At 41.0% G+C, this 17,643-nt stretch overlaps 1 protein-coding gene across 1 annotated transcript in view; it reads right to left on the bottom strand.

Moving 5' to 3' along the window:
• TMEM43 (transmembrane protein 43) overlaps window positions 1–17,643 on the bottom strand; it is a 74,999-nt gene that overhangs the window by 32,950 nt on the left and 24,406 nt on the right. The window contains exons 3-4 of the mRNA XM_069206289.1: window positions 9,954–10,088; window positions 420–514 (exon numbers count right to left, since the gene is read on the bottom strand). Of these exons, the coding sequence (XP_069062390.1) occupies window positions 420–514; window positions 9,954–10,088 (230 nt within the window). The remainder of the gene's footprint in view (window positions 1–419; window positions 515–9,953; window positions 10,089–17,643) is intronic.

The raw sequence follows: 17,643 nt of genomic DNA, 5'->3' as shown, positions 1-17,643 counted from the left end.
TTCTTCGTTTGCCTTTCTTGCATCTTCAGTGGTTTGCAGATTCCCGAAGAAGACAACAGCCATTTTGTTGAATTCAAGTAACATTGGGACAATGGTCTTTGTGAACTCTTTGAAGCGTTACCAGGAGTTCAGCTTGTAGAGACATTAGGTCTACTGAAGATTTATTTGTGCAATGTATTTAGGGTATTTGTGAATCTTTTTTCACTGACATTTCACAGACTTCTTCCACTGACATTTCAACTTTTTGTTTTACTGTTTTTGGAGCTTCAGGTGGTCTTTGAACCAGTCTAATCTATAGTGACACATTTCTAGTTTTAATGAGTCCAGCTACTGCTTCTAAAGGACATGGCTTTCTTCTGTATTTGACAGAATGTAATCCAAATCAGATAAAATAACATCCAAAAGCTTTCATAACTTACTTGGAGTCTTCATACTCTATCCACTGATACATCTCCACCTGGCGCTTCAACTTGACACACTCAATCGATATCCCATAGTTTGGATCATTAAGGGGCTGCATGAAAGAAAACAGAAAAGAATCAGCAATCTGAAGGCAGCAGAACAAATCTACCACTTGAACCAGAATAGCTAGTTTGTTTTGTATCATACTCAAGGTGCTTTGTGCACCCAAGAAGTTAACACTCCATTAAACATACCTGTCTGCTATGTAGGTATGATTTTCAGGCCAAGGCAATGGGAGCTTCACCTTATATCTTTCCAGCAAAATGTAATATGAAACATGGGGCTGTTATTCACAATTACTTATTAAAGCAGTCAGTGCAGCCAATTGTTTTAAAATATGTAAGAAGAAAATATAAATATTGAGGTGTGCAATTATCACAGTCTGGAGGCAAAGTTATGGAAATTGTGCATTTCACTCTGTGTCTTAAACAGTATAGAAAGTAGCACAGCCCTGAATTATGAAGGAGTTGTGATATTTTGCCTGGAACTACAGAACCAGGTCTGAAATCCTTAGTAAAATATTCAGTATTCAGACTTTCGCCCTGTACTTTAAACTTGCATTTAATTTCATTCTTGTATTCATTTTACTGGGGAAAAGTTGATGTTGCACAGCAAGCCACAAAGGACAGCTGAGCATTTTACCCAAGTCAGGAACTTACTGTTGAGATGTGTCACAGACACATGGACAGATATTTAATTATGGCACACAGAGAACATAGTACATATCATGGTCAGTAGACACCTACCATTATGTAATTAGTTGTGGCAAATAATGGCATTCCAAGGGAATTGTTCTTAGCTTCTTCAAACTTCAATATATATAAATCTACATTTTGTTTTATTTTCCTACATGCCATAACATTGAAATACTTGATATTGTTGTGTAGCCATTTTAGTTATAACTCCATGCACGTTATTTTAGCACACTAGGCCTGCTGTTGTGCACCTTAACCTAGATATATTTTATTCAGCCTCGTTTATAATGTTACCAATAGCTACATTTGCGGTCTGGTTTATTTCTCTCTATCTAGCTGTACTTTGCCTAGGCCAGCACTATGTTCTTAAACAAGACATTCTTGTTCACTCTGTGCTTCTTTCAAAGCTGCAGTACGAAAGGTTGCCGGTAAAACGTGGTAACGCGTTGACTCTGGTATTCATAGAAATATACATATCCTTACATAGGGACATTTTCTCAGAACATCAGCGGTTTTATTATAAAAACACTTCCCCATCATACACACATTAGAGGGAGATTCCAGCCAGATGACCACAACTGTATGCTGATTGCTGAGTGCTTCGCTACTGGTGCTTATGCAGACTTCAGGCCTCTGCTCAGGTACGGGGGATGATGTCTTCACAGGGGAACCTGAAGGGCAGAACTAGAGCTTAACATGCTGTGCTCGAACATAGCCTAGGTAGGAATTAGTCTATTGAATCTAGTGACAACATGGTAGCTTTATGTCTATGCTTTACTCTCCTTGTCACAATTTTAATCCTGACAAGTTTTATCGTCCTGGTTATTGCAGTACATACTTTATTGTCTAAGATGCAGTTGCTGCATTAAAACCTTATTGAAACGTATACTGCCTCTGTTTATCCTTGTATATGTGAGAATAATGTAAACTGAGAGAAAAGGATGAGATCTGAGTGATCACGAGTTCCCTGAGGAGTCAACTGTGTCATGCGCTGGGCTGCGCAATCATCCCTGCTCGTGGGTAGAGATAAGGCACTGCTAGTAAGCCAGAGCAAAACCCGGATTGGGGCGACCGGTGTCAACTGTACTGGGATAGACTCAGTCTTCCACACCGCAGGCGATTCTGCCGCTCAAATCCAGTAATTTCATTAGGATAATAAGAGCCTATGTGACAATATTAACCTGAAATGTTAATTAAAATTATTCTTAGTGTAAACCAAAAAGGATGGTGGTGTGCAACTTAGCACCTTGCACTATTTTCCCATTTGATTACAAACCACTTTTGCAACCATAGGAATAAATGATTCCCAGCAAAGCTAAGGTACTATGTCACTGAACTAAAAAGCCTGTGTAGCCTGTGCGTTACATATTATATATATTTTTTTTCACTGAAACAAACAAAAAGTTTAAAGTGATGTTATATTTGGGTATGGTAATAAAATCTTAGCTTATGTTACAAAAAACCTTAGAAATCCATTGAAAAACAACAAAGTTTAAAGTGACTTTATATTTAGGTGTTAAAGTAACACAAAAATGAATGTTTAAAAAAATCAAAACAAACACTAAAATTCACGAGTTAGTTTACTGAGCTAGCCATCACTTGCCCCCTGCCATGCAGGGTTTATCACCTCACATCTTTCATCACTCATGAAATGTTAAATGACATCATTGATGCACAAGCCGTAATCCTAATAACAAGCTGCGTACATCTGTCTCGAAGAGGCCCACGAGGAAAGCAGAGAAAAGAGGAATGCGATTACACAGTAGTGGAGAGTTTCCAGTTGAAACACTGGGGCACATGGCTCAGGGGTGCTCTGCAGCAGCCTCGCATTTTTCCAAATGTTAGGTTTTACTGTGTCTCTCTAGTAAAAAAACCTTCTTTTGAGACAAGCGATCTCCATCACGTAGGTTAAAGTAAGTACTATGTTTGTCCCCTTCCCGCCGCTGACTGGAAGGAACAAACCCACTTCACCAACTCCTCCATCCTGTAACTTACGCTTTCAGGTACAACATTCTGAGATTCTTAATTTTCCTTCAAACTTCAATATATATCTTCATTTTGTTTGTCCATAACTGAACACACAAGCAAAGTTGTTTGAAGACTTTGGTTTCTTCAACACATGCTTGTATTAAAAACCCGTTTTGGCCTACCAAGGATGATTGATCATTCTTTCCAGCACCTTGGATCGATGTGTATGTTTGGGACCACCACAGTCCACATTCAGGATGACGAGACAGTGGAGCAATTTAACAAGGCACTAGGATACTACAATATTTAAGTACCAGAGACTGGACCGCTGCCAAAGACCTTGGTGTCAATCAAGCACAGGTTGTGATGAGATCCTCATGCCAAAATATCAGGCTTAACAAACTCCTTGAGAGCTGGTTTTAGAAGACTGTTTCATGGAATTTGGGCCATTCAACAGCCAACAAAACTTGAAAACTGTTAATGATAAGAACCAGGGACACTGGAACAACAACACAAGGAGCCCCAGAGACAAGGGTAGGAAACAAATGCTTGCGGAACAGCCTTGAATGCAACAGTATCTTTATGCAACCTCCTCTCTTTGCTACAAGTGTCAACCTTTCACAGGCATACAGGCAGGCTCCCTAAAGACGACCTGGGAAGAAAGGTACCAAAATCATGGTGTGTGTTATTTTATTTAATTCTTCTTGTGCACCACACCCACTTCTAATTCATCAAACCTGTTTTACTACATGCATTTGAGAATGAAGAGCTGTGCTGGTTGTCTCTTACCAGAGTGCCAGGAGATGTGGCTAATGATAGAATTCTCACTATCTGAAGGATTTTCAGCACTTACGCATATTTGTAACAGGAACAGGAGGTAATATTCTTGACAATAATCTACACTGGACTGCGCTGGAGCAGTGTGAGAACTGATGATCATTGGTTCTTAGAGTAGGATCAGCTGATTCAGAGGATGCTGGTGACCTAATGCAGAACACACTGAATACTTAGACCACGTAGGTTTCTAGTATGGTGCTCCAGGGGCAAACCTCAGGACATTTCTTCATGTAAGGTTGGCTGCTATCAGAGGATTTAGACTCAGTATGCCATAGCTCTGGTCTGCCACAAGCCAGCTTGCAACGTCAACTCTGTTCAGTATTTACACTATTGAAAAGCATTGGAGAACGTGGCCTCTTCCATTGCTCTGGTCTAATGGTCCACGGAGATGGATTTACAGGTGAGCACAAACCTAATTAGGGAGCAAAACGGTGTCTGAATCATAACAGCCAGCTTGGAGGAAGACCAAAGCAAAGGGCTTGGTTACAAGCAATGTTTGATAAAGATGCTGTGTAACAGGTTCATGGCTACAAATTAAAAAAAAACACTCTTTGTTGCAAAGCAAGTATTTCACTTATTTGTATTTTTGACCTCATGCTTAATTAAGTAGCCTACCAAGTACTAAGAAACTTGACACCCAATTGATTAGGCAACAAATAGGATCTTATTTCAGAGGAAACCGAGGCCAGCATAGGCTTATTCGAGTAAGTGTGACATACTCATTGGAACATAAAGATATGCCAATAAAATATTATTACACTGTCTGTACAGACTTTGAATCCAATCGTGCCAGTAAAGGGTTCTCCTACGCAAGATGTAAAACTGAGTGCAGTATATGGTATGGAAAAAGTGTAGGGTGTTTAAAAAAGAATACGTTAACAGAGTTATAAGGCCCTTCTTTGTCTTCTTCAGAACTGGGAGTCTTGCCATGAATGTGTTGAGGAGAGCTGTTCACAGTGGCAGCCGGAAAACATGTGTCTTGCATCTCTGCATTTGCTGCACTCTTCACTTCATGGTAAAAATGTGTCTGGCTCAACTTTGAACTAATTTTACTGGTCCCTGTCGCCAAAAACAAAGTCACACCATGATTCCTAAATGTATGGAACTAAATGCAGAAGATCCGTATATGTTTTGGAGAAGCCCAGCACTGATGCAGTATTAGCGCCTGCTTTGCAGTTCAATTAGTAAGTTCACAGGGAAAGAGGTGGTGGTGTTTAATCTTTTGATTCTTTTTGGTATCACTTATGACCTGGAATGGCTAATGTTGCTGAGAAGGGTGGAAATCTATATTAGATAAACTGAATGAAAATCCCCTAATTCTGATAATTAGATCTGCAATGAAATGTTCATTTTGTAAATAATAAAACTACAGCTCGAACTGCAACCATCTTATAATACACAGCAAAATTCAAGGAGTCTGATGAAGTCATCCTCAAAACACACCCATTCTAATTTGTTCTCTGACAATTCTGTTTCACTCTTGCCAAAGTCTCTAGTGACTATCTTGCTGCCAAAACTAAAGGCAAGGCTTATGTCCTCATGCTTCTGGACTTTGCTGCAGTGCTTGACAGTCAAGCTCTCCCTTCTCCTTCAAATTCGTAACCTCTAGCTTTTTGTTGGAATTAGTTCTCGGCAATCCTCCAACTTTGTTCTCATGACACAACTTAGAACTTAACTGAACTACTTACCTGCTGTGCAATCTGAGAGACTATACAACTTCATCTTTGTAATTCGATCTATACATCACAGAACTGTACCATAGAAAATATATTGGCTGTGGCAACTTGCCCGAAAAAGCTGAAATGAGCACATTGTACCAGTCGTTGTGGTGCTATGCATTCCATCTTCTGACATCGCGCCTTTGAGTAAGCACGTTTTGCAGTGTACGCAATAGAGACAAATAAAACATGACATAGGCCTGATTTAAATCTTGACAAATGGGGAATACTCCGCCACAAATGTGACAGATATCCCATCCACTGTATTACCATCTCATTATAGCCTAAGGAGGTCGTAATATAGCGGACTAGTTATCGGTCATGTTTGCGACGGAGTATTCCCTCCGCCGAGATTTAAATCAGGCATATAGTTCATTGAGTTCTGGGAACAGGACTTATCGGTCCCTGACAGTTTTCTTGCTGGTGCTAATTAAAAGACAAAAGAATCTCATCTAAAATAAAAATGTCATAGAGAAACAAGTCGGGCTTAAGGGAATATAGTTGGACCTAGGCTCTGTTAAATGGCCTCAACAGTTTAGCTGAAGTGTGAATATTTGACTCACTGATTCATACTAAAAGCAATTAGTGTGTTGCTGTTAAAACTGTAACCTTCAAAACATCATATTTTTCGACAAGTTTATCCTTTTATTTGTTCTTCTGTGAGGGCGAGAGCTCCTTGTGCCCTAACAAACTCATTTTCATACCCTATTTTCTGTGGACTGTTTTGAATCCAGGAAAAAAATAGCACCTGAATAAGTACTTTCCATTCAGTTCTGGACCTAATGAAGATCATTTTGCCCTACTTTGAGGTGGCCACTAGGTCAGATAAATCCAGAGACAAAGATACCACCAAAGGGAATCTCAGCGACACCATGCATAGTAGGGATAGTCAGGACAATGAAGGAAACTCAATTTACTAGCTCCAGATTGGTAAAGGTCTTTCGCCTACATTCCTCTTTCTAACCCATACGGCTGCCTGCAAATGGAGGCCCCCTTTGTAAAATCTAACATGGGAAGAAGAGGGTATTTCTCTCACTTGATCACAGCTATGTGGCAGCCATAGTGCAGCATGGAGAAGATTCAGCCAAACCTTCACTTGATAGACTGAGAGAGCGTAGTTTAAATATTACATATTAGATGTGAAATGCTTATACCTAACAATGCTGCATACAAAAACAATCATAAAATATTATTCGCTTGATGTATTCTTTTATAAGTGTGAAGCTGCTATTACACATATACTAATGTCGACTATAAGAAATAATTGTTTGCATTATGATTAATTGAATATTTTAACACCTACGGAGATTACGTTTATTAGAATCCATAAGTCTTAAGTTAGCGTGAGCCGAAAAAAACTTAGTCGTGTAGCTCTCATATTAAAGCATATTTTTCTGTTTCTTCAATGTGCTGACTCGCAAAAGGCCATGACCCAGTATGTGTTCTTTTCTTTGTTTTATGTTGCAAGTCATGCTCCATTCCCATCCGCATGCTAGCTGTTTTAGTATAAGTTTTATACGTTTTGCAACAAATATGGAAACTTTCAAGGACAATCGACCATGGAAAAGAGAACTTTTGACCTGAAGAACGTGCCAGAGAATGAAGTAACCCTGGATGTGCCACCTACGAAAAACTTCAATTATGAAGACCAATCAAAGTGTTATAAATTATTGTGGGGTGACAATTGTATTACCTAATGTATAATTTGATAGGCCAAAGATAGTGGGGTATAGCGATTATCCAATAGAATTTTGGGGGAAGGTATTGCGAAAAAGGGATAAAAACCCATGACACAGAAGACTCAGGAAACTAGGTAGGGAATGATATTGATTGCATCCAGAAACTCTGTCACTCTGTTTGGTGATTTGAGACTTAAACCATCCTCATCTATAGACTGCCCCATTACACTTTTCCTTCTTATGAGGGAAGTGTTCCCCCGTCCCTTAGACGAAGCAGATTGACTGCGATCTAACTGATGTCCTGAAGACGAAGTCTGATCCTGTATGCTGACTCATTCAGAGGAGGGTAATTATGACAATTGCTATCGTAATTTGTCTATCTGCTTTTCCTTTCTAGGTACCAACTGCTGTATTTTTGGATAGAGACCTTAGCTAGATGTTTTCCAAATTGGTGTTCAAAATTATTTTGCATGAAGCCCAACATGCTGATGCTAATTAGTGGTTAGGTTAGGTAATCACCTTGACTGACGCAAAAACATGTGACTGACATTGTGCTATGCTGAACTAAGACGTATATGATGTTCTATGCACTCTGATCTGTGTATATCTCACATTGGTGTTTTTATGTTTATGATCTTTGCATTATCAAAATCTCGTCACAGTTGCCATATCGTGACTATGCTCCTTTGCTTCTTGGTTTTGAGATTGATATTCTTATTATTAGATTGTAATCAATAGGGAATAAAATTCACAAAACTTCAAATAAAGGTGTGGTTATTCATGACTGAAAGGTCATGGTTGCGTCGACAGTTTAATCAATGTCTAAAGTAATCATTGACATATTGATCAGTTATCTCATTCTACAGTGTCTCACCACTGGGTCAAAAGATTCATCGGCCTAAAACGAGTCCTATTGTGTATAAATTGACATAAAGGGACGCGTTAACAGACAATAGCCTCTTATTATGCAGCAGCCCACACTTGGACAGCAGTAGGCAAATACTGAACCTCCAGTGTAATACTAGGCTCAACCTAATAATGAATTGTGTTAAAAATCAATTGTCTCAAAGCTCTCTCCAATTCTATACAAAGCGCCAGTACTATTTAATTAATTTTTGTTTTAACACACAAACTCATTTTAATGCCTCCAACTCAAATCCCTCTCTCACGCAGTGCAAAGTTTCAACAAGCACTATTTTTCCAGAATCACTCACTAAACCTCTTACTTCTGAGATTTCTCTAGTCCCACAGGAAGGTCGGCCTTTAAAAAGAGAGGCCTAGTGATTTGATTGTGTAGAGAAATAAGGGGCGGAAGAATAGTTATCCATTTTTAGTAAAGTACCGATTTAGCCTCTGAATTAATAAGAGACAGTTAGACTGGTGTGTCAGTGGGGAGGAAGGTGGAAGAGCATCTCTGTCTGCAGGAGAATGCTTTTGCGGTGGTAGGTATTCATGTGGACGTATGTGGGAAGAAGCTGGATGTTTGATGGTGGTGTGTGGTATGGGGAGCTATGACTCGTGTTTAGGGTAAGAATGAAGTGACCTGATAAGGGTCTGGAAATACTGGGCTTTCTACTGAGCAGATACTGTTATATTGTTCAGGTTGTTCTGGGGTGTGCCATTTCTCTCACTTCCATACGCATGTCTTAATTATAAGGAAGTAGAGATGTCCAGGACTTGAGAGAGGGTACTGTTGGGGTAAATTAATGGATACATTTGGAAGAATTAAAGTATGAGTGGCATAAAACGCATTCAAGAAACTGAAACATGCTTGTAATGCAAGGCAATTGGCCATGGTTTACTGGTAATAGATCTGGGTGTGCTTTTTATTTAGAGTGGAACTTTGATTTCGGAGGATGAGTTGGGGAGTGCACATGTCAATATTTAAACACATAATGGATTGCTTAAGCAATCAAAGGTTGATTGAGAAGGGTTAATGTGATCAGAGATGAGGAGGAGGTCCAGAAGTTACCATGAGAATGAGTGGTGAAGTGTGCATGTTGGTGACAGAGTGATCCGAAACAAGCTGTTAAAGATGTCTGGGGTAGGATTCTTCAGTTTATGTTCATGTCAATAAGGATGATAAAGGGAAAGGATGGAAGGAAACAGCGAGGTACACTGTTCAAGCCGTCAAAGATCAAATCCACAAGCACAGTGATTATGTTTGGATGGAGAAACCTGGCTACATAGCTTGAGAATTTGAAGAGTTACGAGTTGTGGTGGTGGCATAAAAAAATAGGGTAGTATTTGTTTGAGCAGCACTGTTGGAGGGTTGTGCCGAGTTATGTTATGAAAATGTACAGAACGCATAGCTACCCAAAGGCCTCCCAGTTTTGAAGATGTTGAATGAATAAGATGGACAGGTAAGGAGGTGCAGAAGGGAGAATGGCATAGCAGGTGTCCGACTCTAAAAATGTCATCCCTTGCAGATTAGAGAGGCAATTTCAGATACCTTCTTTTATGCTAAGCAGTCAAGTTTTATTATCTTTTAGCATCTCATGGCCGTCTTGAAGTGCATCTGCCACCATTCCAACAGATGCATGCATTTTCAAGATGCACAAAATATCATTTATGTATTTTTCAAGTCTCTTTACCTTTGATGTGCTGAGTACTCCTGACAGATGCACCAGTCTCCCCTCATTCTGTGGCTCCACTCTGTTGACTGTGTCCAGAGACACCACAATGGAAAGACCTTCATCCAAAGAAGCTGCTGTCTTCACAGCCCTGCCCTGCGGACAAAGAAACAAAGAGGACTAATCAGCTGAAGACAATGCAAACTGATGAAAGAAGAGGACTCGATGCCCAAACACCTGGAACCTAGTTTATAATCATGTGATAATAAAGCCAGCTACAATATCAAATCCCAGCAAGGTATCCATTAAAAAATGAAAAAGCACTATAACTGATTGCTTTTCCTAAAAGGTATAAGATTTTGTATTGACTTTACTTTTTGAGGTTAAGGGTTCTGTTGGCAAGTTACACCACCCATCTTTGAGCCTTAATGGGCACAAAGGAGTGACAACCAAGTGGGGTAAGGTAAATAAACATCGTTTTTATACAGACTTGATGAAGAACAAGAAGGAAGAGATCATGATAGCGTTAGGTAACACGCCCCGGCACAAAACATCATGGAGGCCTTTTCTGCTATAACAAGTTATATGGCAGTTAAATTACAGCAGTCAAGTATTAATAGAAATAGAAATCCCCGCTGGTTTAGTCATGCATGCACATCTGCCCTCAAAGATCTAAAGAAGATCTCCAACTCTGTTCTTTCTGCTAGAAAGAAAGAATTGAGGGAGATTGCTTGGGATGAATTAATTGAGGTTAGTAGTAGCAAATATAGAAAGACGTTTTGGAAGGTGGTCAACTCCACCCCACTTGTGAAGAAAGACAATTTGATAATAGATACTGTTGTCCCCTCGCAAACTTGGTTGGAGCATTTCTGCTAATTTTTTAACACAAAAGCCAATACTCCCCAGAGAGACCTGTCTGTGTTAGTTAAAGGGGGAAATGTATCTATAATAGCCCCTCATAATTTACCGGAAGTACCTGAGGTATTCAAGGCTATTCAAAACTGCCCCTCTGATAAAGCTCCGGGCCCAGATAGAATTCCAGCTCACATAAATTAAGCTATGCCAGAATTTTGGGCCCCACTCCTAACTAATGTTTTAAGGGCTGCTATGACGGGCCCTCTGGAAGACACCCGGACTGAGGCCATTATTGTGCCTATCTTTAAGAAGGGGGACAGAGCAGATCCGCAGTGTCATCACCCAATTTCTCTTTGAGACAGCTCTGTTAAGATCTTAGGGCATGTGTTATTAAGCAAGTTGGAACACTGGGCTAGGGAGTCGAATAGTCTATCAAAGATCCAGTTCGGGTTTCGACTGGGGCTGGGCACAATTAAACAGACTCTCAATTTAACCCTGATAGTACAGAAATATACCAAAGCTAAAAAAAAAAAAAAAGGCTGTTTCCACCTAACCTTCATGGACTTATCCTGTGCTTTTGACACAGTTGATAGACACAAATTGTGGTCTGTTATGTTAGAAATGCGAATTGATGAAGACCTGATCTCCTTACTCAGTAGACTCCGTGCTTGCACCACCGCCCAGGTTCGTTTTAGCCCAGGAGGGTGATCTTACCGAAGAATTCCGCTCTTTGAAGGGAGTTAGACAGGTGTGTGTGTTGGCCCCTTTCCTCTTTCTGCTTTTTTATTAATGGTTTGGAAGACTTTATGTAAGATGGGGAAGGACACCCCGCTTATTAATTTTCAGCCACTTCCAGTTTTACTCTATGCGGACAATGCTGTCCTTATGTCAAGGACTGCAAACGGCCTGCAATCCCTATTAGAAGCTTTTAATATTTTCATGGGAAATTTTGGTCTTAAAATTAACAGATCAAAATCATATGTGTTGAAGTGTGGTCCAAAGTCATCAAAAAGCAGAAAATGTGTCTTGGAGGGGGCTGAAATACTCAAGGTCCCCATTTTAACTAATTTAGGGGTCCCAATTGATGTGGATTTTAATAAATGTTTGTATTTTGCAGTTTCAGGGAGCCATTGACGCAGTTTTTAGGTTCTCTAAGAAATTAGCTCATAAACCAGTTAAGGAAATGAAGATCATCTTTAAAAGCAAATGTCTTTCAATCGCCACATTTGGAGCCGGGGTGTGGGGTTATACGGACTGCTCAAGTTTACAGGTAGTAGAAAATACGTTTGAGAAGATTGTTAACAGTCCCTCAATCCACTCCAGCTGCTTTTTGTCATGATGAAGTGGGGCTCAGGGACATAGCCGATTATATAAGAGTGCAACCTTTAATGCTTTGGTTAAGAGTATGGACAAATCCTGCCTGAAGCTCATTTATGCAGATCTGTGATCAGGGACTGTCTGTCATTGACGTGCTCTGTCGATAACCCTTGGATCAGATATGTGAATCTTATGTTCTCACGCCTTTGGGTAAAGGAATATTTCCAGGATCCCACCTCCTTGTCAGCAAGGGGTGGCGGGGGGCTATACAGAGAACTAAGGACCTGTACTTGCACTTTAATTATAATTCGATTTCACTGGTAACATCTCTGGGGCCCGGAAGCGTTTGTCTTTAAAGCCAATATTTCCTAAGTTATATCTCAGTATGACTACTTCCGAACAGCATAGGTCTTTACTTACTAGATTTTGTTTGAAATCCATAAAAAAAAAATATTGGCATTTCCTTCTCAAGGCACCTGGTTCAAGAAACTGCCTCCATGCGGCTGTGATGGTAGATCGCATCAAAGCACCTTTCATTTTATCTTTTTTTGTAATCTATACAGAGCCTCCAGAAGAAGGTTTTTACGCCTGGCCCTTCTTCTCTCAGGGATTGGACGTAGCTATCCTGCCATTTTTTTTTTTATTTACAGGACTTGGGCAGAGAGGAGATAGAGGCGGTGCTAAATTTTTATAAATGCTGCTATTCAAATTCGTAATCATTATTAATTCTTTTCAAAAAAATTTTTATACCTGATATTGTTATTTACTTATATTTATTAAGTTTTCACCATGATTATGATGTTTGTAATCAATTGTGTCTTTTATGGCTCTTATGAGCCAAATAAAGTATCTTTGATCTTGATCTTGACTTTACATTTTTAAAAGAGTAATCAAATTAAGGTATTTTTACGTTGTTTCTATACACATTCACAGAAGGTCAGATGCCATGAAGGTGAAAAATAGGCTGCTGAACCACCAAAGACACAAGATATTTTTATTACTGCAAGTTTATTTTTTATATTCAAGGAGATTCTGAGTCCTACAGAAGGGCATGCAGTAGGGACATAGGGAAAATAGTGTAGTGGCATAGAAAATATCCTCAAAATGGAAAAGAAAGGGCATCAAATAAGTTCCCTACCAGAAGATAAGAGATTAAAGAGGAAGAAGGTTCAACCTTTGCATAATAAAATGGTATGGGTGGGCATTAAGTGAGGATGGCATGGGGGCTGCCCTCTACAATACTCTTTTTCTCCCTTACACATCTCATGATGTAATAAAACAAAGCAGGAAAGAAAAGACGGGTTCAAGAGGGTGGTACAAAAAGTACATAAATAAAAAGAGCGGCACAATGAGGGAGAGTGAGGTGAAAGTAATTTGGGTTCAACTATGAAGTATAGAGAGTTGTGGGAGGGCAAAATGAAGATCATGGTCTGTCAAAGTTATGGAAAGAAAAGTAATGCCAACTCCACCTGGAATGGAGTATTTCAATGTCCATTTTAAAGGATGTCTCTCATCACATGTAGAAGGGAGCAAAAAGAGTTGGTGCAATGGAAAAGGTAAGGTGTAAATTGGGTACTGATTCAGGTCTGATTAAGGGATTTGGATAAAGGAAATAAGATGTGAGGGAGTATCAAGTATGTACAATAATCAGAATCTTTGATGCGGCTGTCAGCTAATAGATCGGAAGCCAGTTCTGAAACTTACGGAGGTAAGAAGAAATAACATACACAGACTACTCTGAGGGATTTTATAATGCCACCACCACATAGTAAGTTGAATGATGTTACTAGCATTTGTATACTACACCTTTGTTTGGTTTTGTAGTGCTTTCAGAGTCTGGGTGGTGTCTTGGATTCTCAGAAAGTAGATTCAAGATGGTCTGCAGTCACTGTATTTGGTGTTACGATTTGTATGTCCAATGTATTCTTTAGTGTAGGAAGTTGGCTATCTATGTAGTGGACCAATGCACGGGCACACTATGCAGATAGTACAGAGGACCCTTACTGGTTGATAAAGGTTAAAGTAATAACATTAAATGCTATTTTTCTAATAGTGTGGGCAAGCAGTTTAGGCTTATCAGAGAGCCGTGCTAAGCATTTGTTGAACAGAGTCAATAAAGGAGGCACACACCCAAGAATAAAATAGAGACCAATTTTAGAAAAACATCAACACTTTTTATATTATCTTTAGGCACCAAAAATCTTCAACATAAGCTAAGTACTTTTCAGAATGTCACTTTGCACATTAAGGTAAGTAAATCACACAAATGTGCTTTTACACAGTAATGGTTTTCAGAGGAGAACAAACATGTACTGCAAACAGGTACTTGCAATAGTACCTTGGGGTCCCCTTTAGGTCATAAGGTGCTAGAGGGTAAATGTCACGAGAAACACCATCAGTTTGGTTTTACACGCCCTGCACGGTTGGTGAAGAGGTGGACCACCCAGAAACAGGCTGAAGTGTAAGACTTGGGGACAAGTTTGGGAGTTCCCAACGAGGTGCTCAGTTCGTGAGGGTCCTGGGAGCAAGGGAGCACAGTTGATAGTCATGGACCCGGGCCAGGGCACTCGGATGCAGAGGGTTTTTAGTCGGCCGGTCCTGTGCGTCAAAGGCACTCACGGTGTTTGGTTAGTCCTGTGGCTGGTGGGCAGGAGGGAGGAGATAAACAGACTCTCGTGGGTAGCCTTGTTGATTCCGATGTCCCTCAGGTGCAGGTTATCTTCTCACAGTGGTGTTGTCTGGACTAGACCCAAACAAGCCTTGGTGCATGCAATTGCTCTGGTACCCGGGGTATTGGTGCAGGGCAGCTCCTGGTGGGCTTGGTGTCTCCAAGGTTCGTGGGGAGATGGGTCTATCCTCCTGGAGCACGGTCAGCAGACTGGTGGCGTGGACATTGAGGTTGGTGTCTGCAGGTTACAGGGAAGTGGTTCCTCCACTCCAAGGGAGTTGCTGGCTTGGCTGGTTTACAAAGTGCTGCAGCCCTACAGGGCTTTTGGGAGACGCACAGTTGCAGGAAGAGACGGGTCCAGCCAATTGTCGGGAGAGCAGCAGGTAGGCAGCGTTTGGGGCCAACAGTCCAAGCTGATCTTCAATTCTCACATTGGGCAAATCTTCTTTGTCGTCCTTCTTCGGTCAGACAAATCTAACTTCCTGGTGTCGGGGGGCACCTAAATACTGAATTTAGCGGTGCCAGGGGGAGTGTAGGTTAGTAGCCAATGGGCTACATACCCCTGCGGTGACTGCATCCCCTATAGGACCACTTCCTATCCCAGATTTCCCAATTCCAATACAAACAAGATGGTGGAATTCTTCCTTCATGGAGCACATTAGGAAGTCAGCTTAGGGGTATAACTAGCTTGGTATTGCAACACGCCTACATGCATAGCCAGTTTTCTGCCTGTCCTGGTGCTTACTGGGCCTCTGGGCACAGGATGAAATTTCCCTGGTCTGGGGGAAGCCAAGGTCACATATCAAAGGTGGCAGGGACCTTGATGTACCTGGCTTTGGTATGCAGATTCACTAGCCATCCTGCTCGAGGAGGTGATAACACCTTCCTCTAGAGCAGGCATTTTTTCTGGCCTCGGAGTGAGGGCTCTCACCTCCAGGGGGTCAGCAACTGGTCTTTGCTGACAGGCTGATCAAGGCTAGAGGACTAGTAGGTTTTCAGGGACACCTCTTAGGTGCCCTCTGGGTACATGAAATAATAAATACACTACTGGTATCAGTATGGATTTATTAAGATGAGGTGTTTGATATCAAACAACGTAGGTTTCAGTGAAGCCATAATGTAGCTGGGTAACCCGTAATGATGAGTGCCCAGTATACATCTTAAGATGGCTTCCCTGTTCACTTGCAATATCTAGTAATTGAACTAGACATCACAGGGGCATATCTGCTAATGCAGATACGTCCTTGCATAAAGTATAATGCACCCTGCCTTAACGCTCCAAGGCCTGCTGCAGGGGTGACATACATATATTGTATGCAGTGACTGACCTGGCACACAAGTGTGCCATGCTGTGTTTTAACTCATGGTTTGCACCATGACACGCAGTGTGCAATGGCAGACGACATGCAATTTGTGAGTGGGGGGTCCTTTATGGTGGCTTAATACACACTGCAGCCCATAGGGACCATCTTCAGTACCCAGGCTCTAGGCACCAGGGGTACCATTTACTAGGGACTTACAGTGGTGCTAATGTGCGTGCCAACTCTACACAATTAGACCTTTTACCTCGTTTTGGGGAAAGAGCACTTGCACTGGGGACCTGGTTAGCAGGGACCCAGTGTACCTTCAGCCACAAAACCTCAGTACCAGTGGCAAATAAGCGGGGTGACCATGACAAGGGGGGCACTTTCCTACATTTAGTAAGAGATTCTCTTGGAACACAAACTGGCAAACAAGTTTCCAGTACTGTTACAGATTATTGCAGTACACTAAGTGCATGAGTATGTGTGACAAATGACTTGTTTTTTTGTATTTTACTGTGACGTCTGTTTATCCACCGTTTGCCCCATGGGGGATGTTCTGTTTAAAAAGTAAAGGTAGCAGATATTACTGCTTAGATGCAATGCTATGCATGTGCGAGTGTGTTCCAGAAAGGTTCTGATGTGCATGTTGGCAAAAGAATGTGATTATGGGGGATGAGGTGGCAAAGATGAGCAAGCAGTATCACTTTCATGTTGTGACGTACACATGGTTCAGTCTGCTGCTCTGTGTAATCTGTTGTCATATCGTGGAGTGAAGTAGAGCTATAACTGAATATGCACAGCAAAAGTAAGCTGCAGCAGCAACTCGTAGCTGAGTAAATGGCTTTGGTGCTATGAGGTGCCCATGATGGTTCCGGGGGTCTTTCTAATGCATTCTGTTGAAATAGAGTGAAGTATAAATATAAGAAAATATGGAGGTGTTGTTTAGGTGGTAATGTATTGCCAACTATATGGCTTTTGTGTCATTTTTCTACATAACCCTCCACAGGAGAACGAAAGGGGGCACAAGTTCAAGTGCACGCAGTAAGATATACCTAGAAGTAACAATGGGAGAATGAAGGTGTGGTGCGAGTATTATGATTGGCAGCTGATTCGCAATCGCCAAGGTGGAACGGACATCCTTTATGGTAAGACCGTTGAGTTTGAAAAATTGTTCAAGGATTATTTCCACCTCTCATTAGTCTTAAGTGGGGGGAGACTCTCCATTCTGGCTCAAGGTCCATTGGAGTAGCACCAGAAGGCAATCCATGTACTGTGGTGGTAAGAAAGAGGAAATACATGTCTTAGCACCATACCACAAATCTACATGTACATGTGTTTTTAAACTAGACCATGCAGAAAGGTTATATTATTTTGGTTGGTGAAAGAATGTAAGGGCCAGATGTAGCAAGCAGTTTTGCCCATTCTGTGTCTATGGGAAAATGTGTTTGTACATATGGCCCTAAGTGTGCTGTTGAGGTTGCAAAGCTATGCAGACAATATTGTTTCGGTTTAACAATGAGCACATGATTCTGTCTGGTCTGTGTAATCTGTCCTCTTCCAGCAGGGT

This window comes from Pleurodeles waltl, chromosome 9 (assembly GCF_031143425.1).
Source record: "Pleurodeles waltl isolate 20211129_DDA chromosome 9, aPleWal1.hap1.20221129, whole genome shotgun sequence".
Classification (NCBI taxonomy): Eukaryota; Metazoa; Chordata; class Amphibia; order Caudata; family Salamandridae; genus Pleurodeles; species Pleurodeles waltl.
Note: the sequence above shows the minus strand (reverse complement) of the source record. Positions and strands in the feature narration are given on the sequence as shown.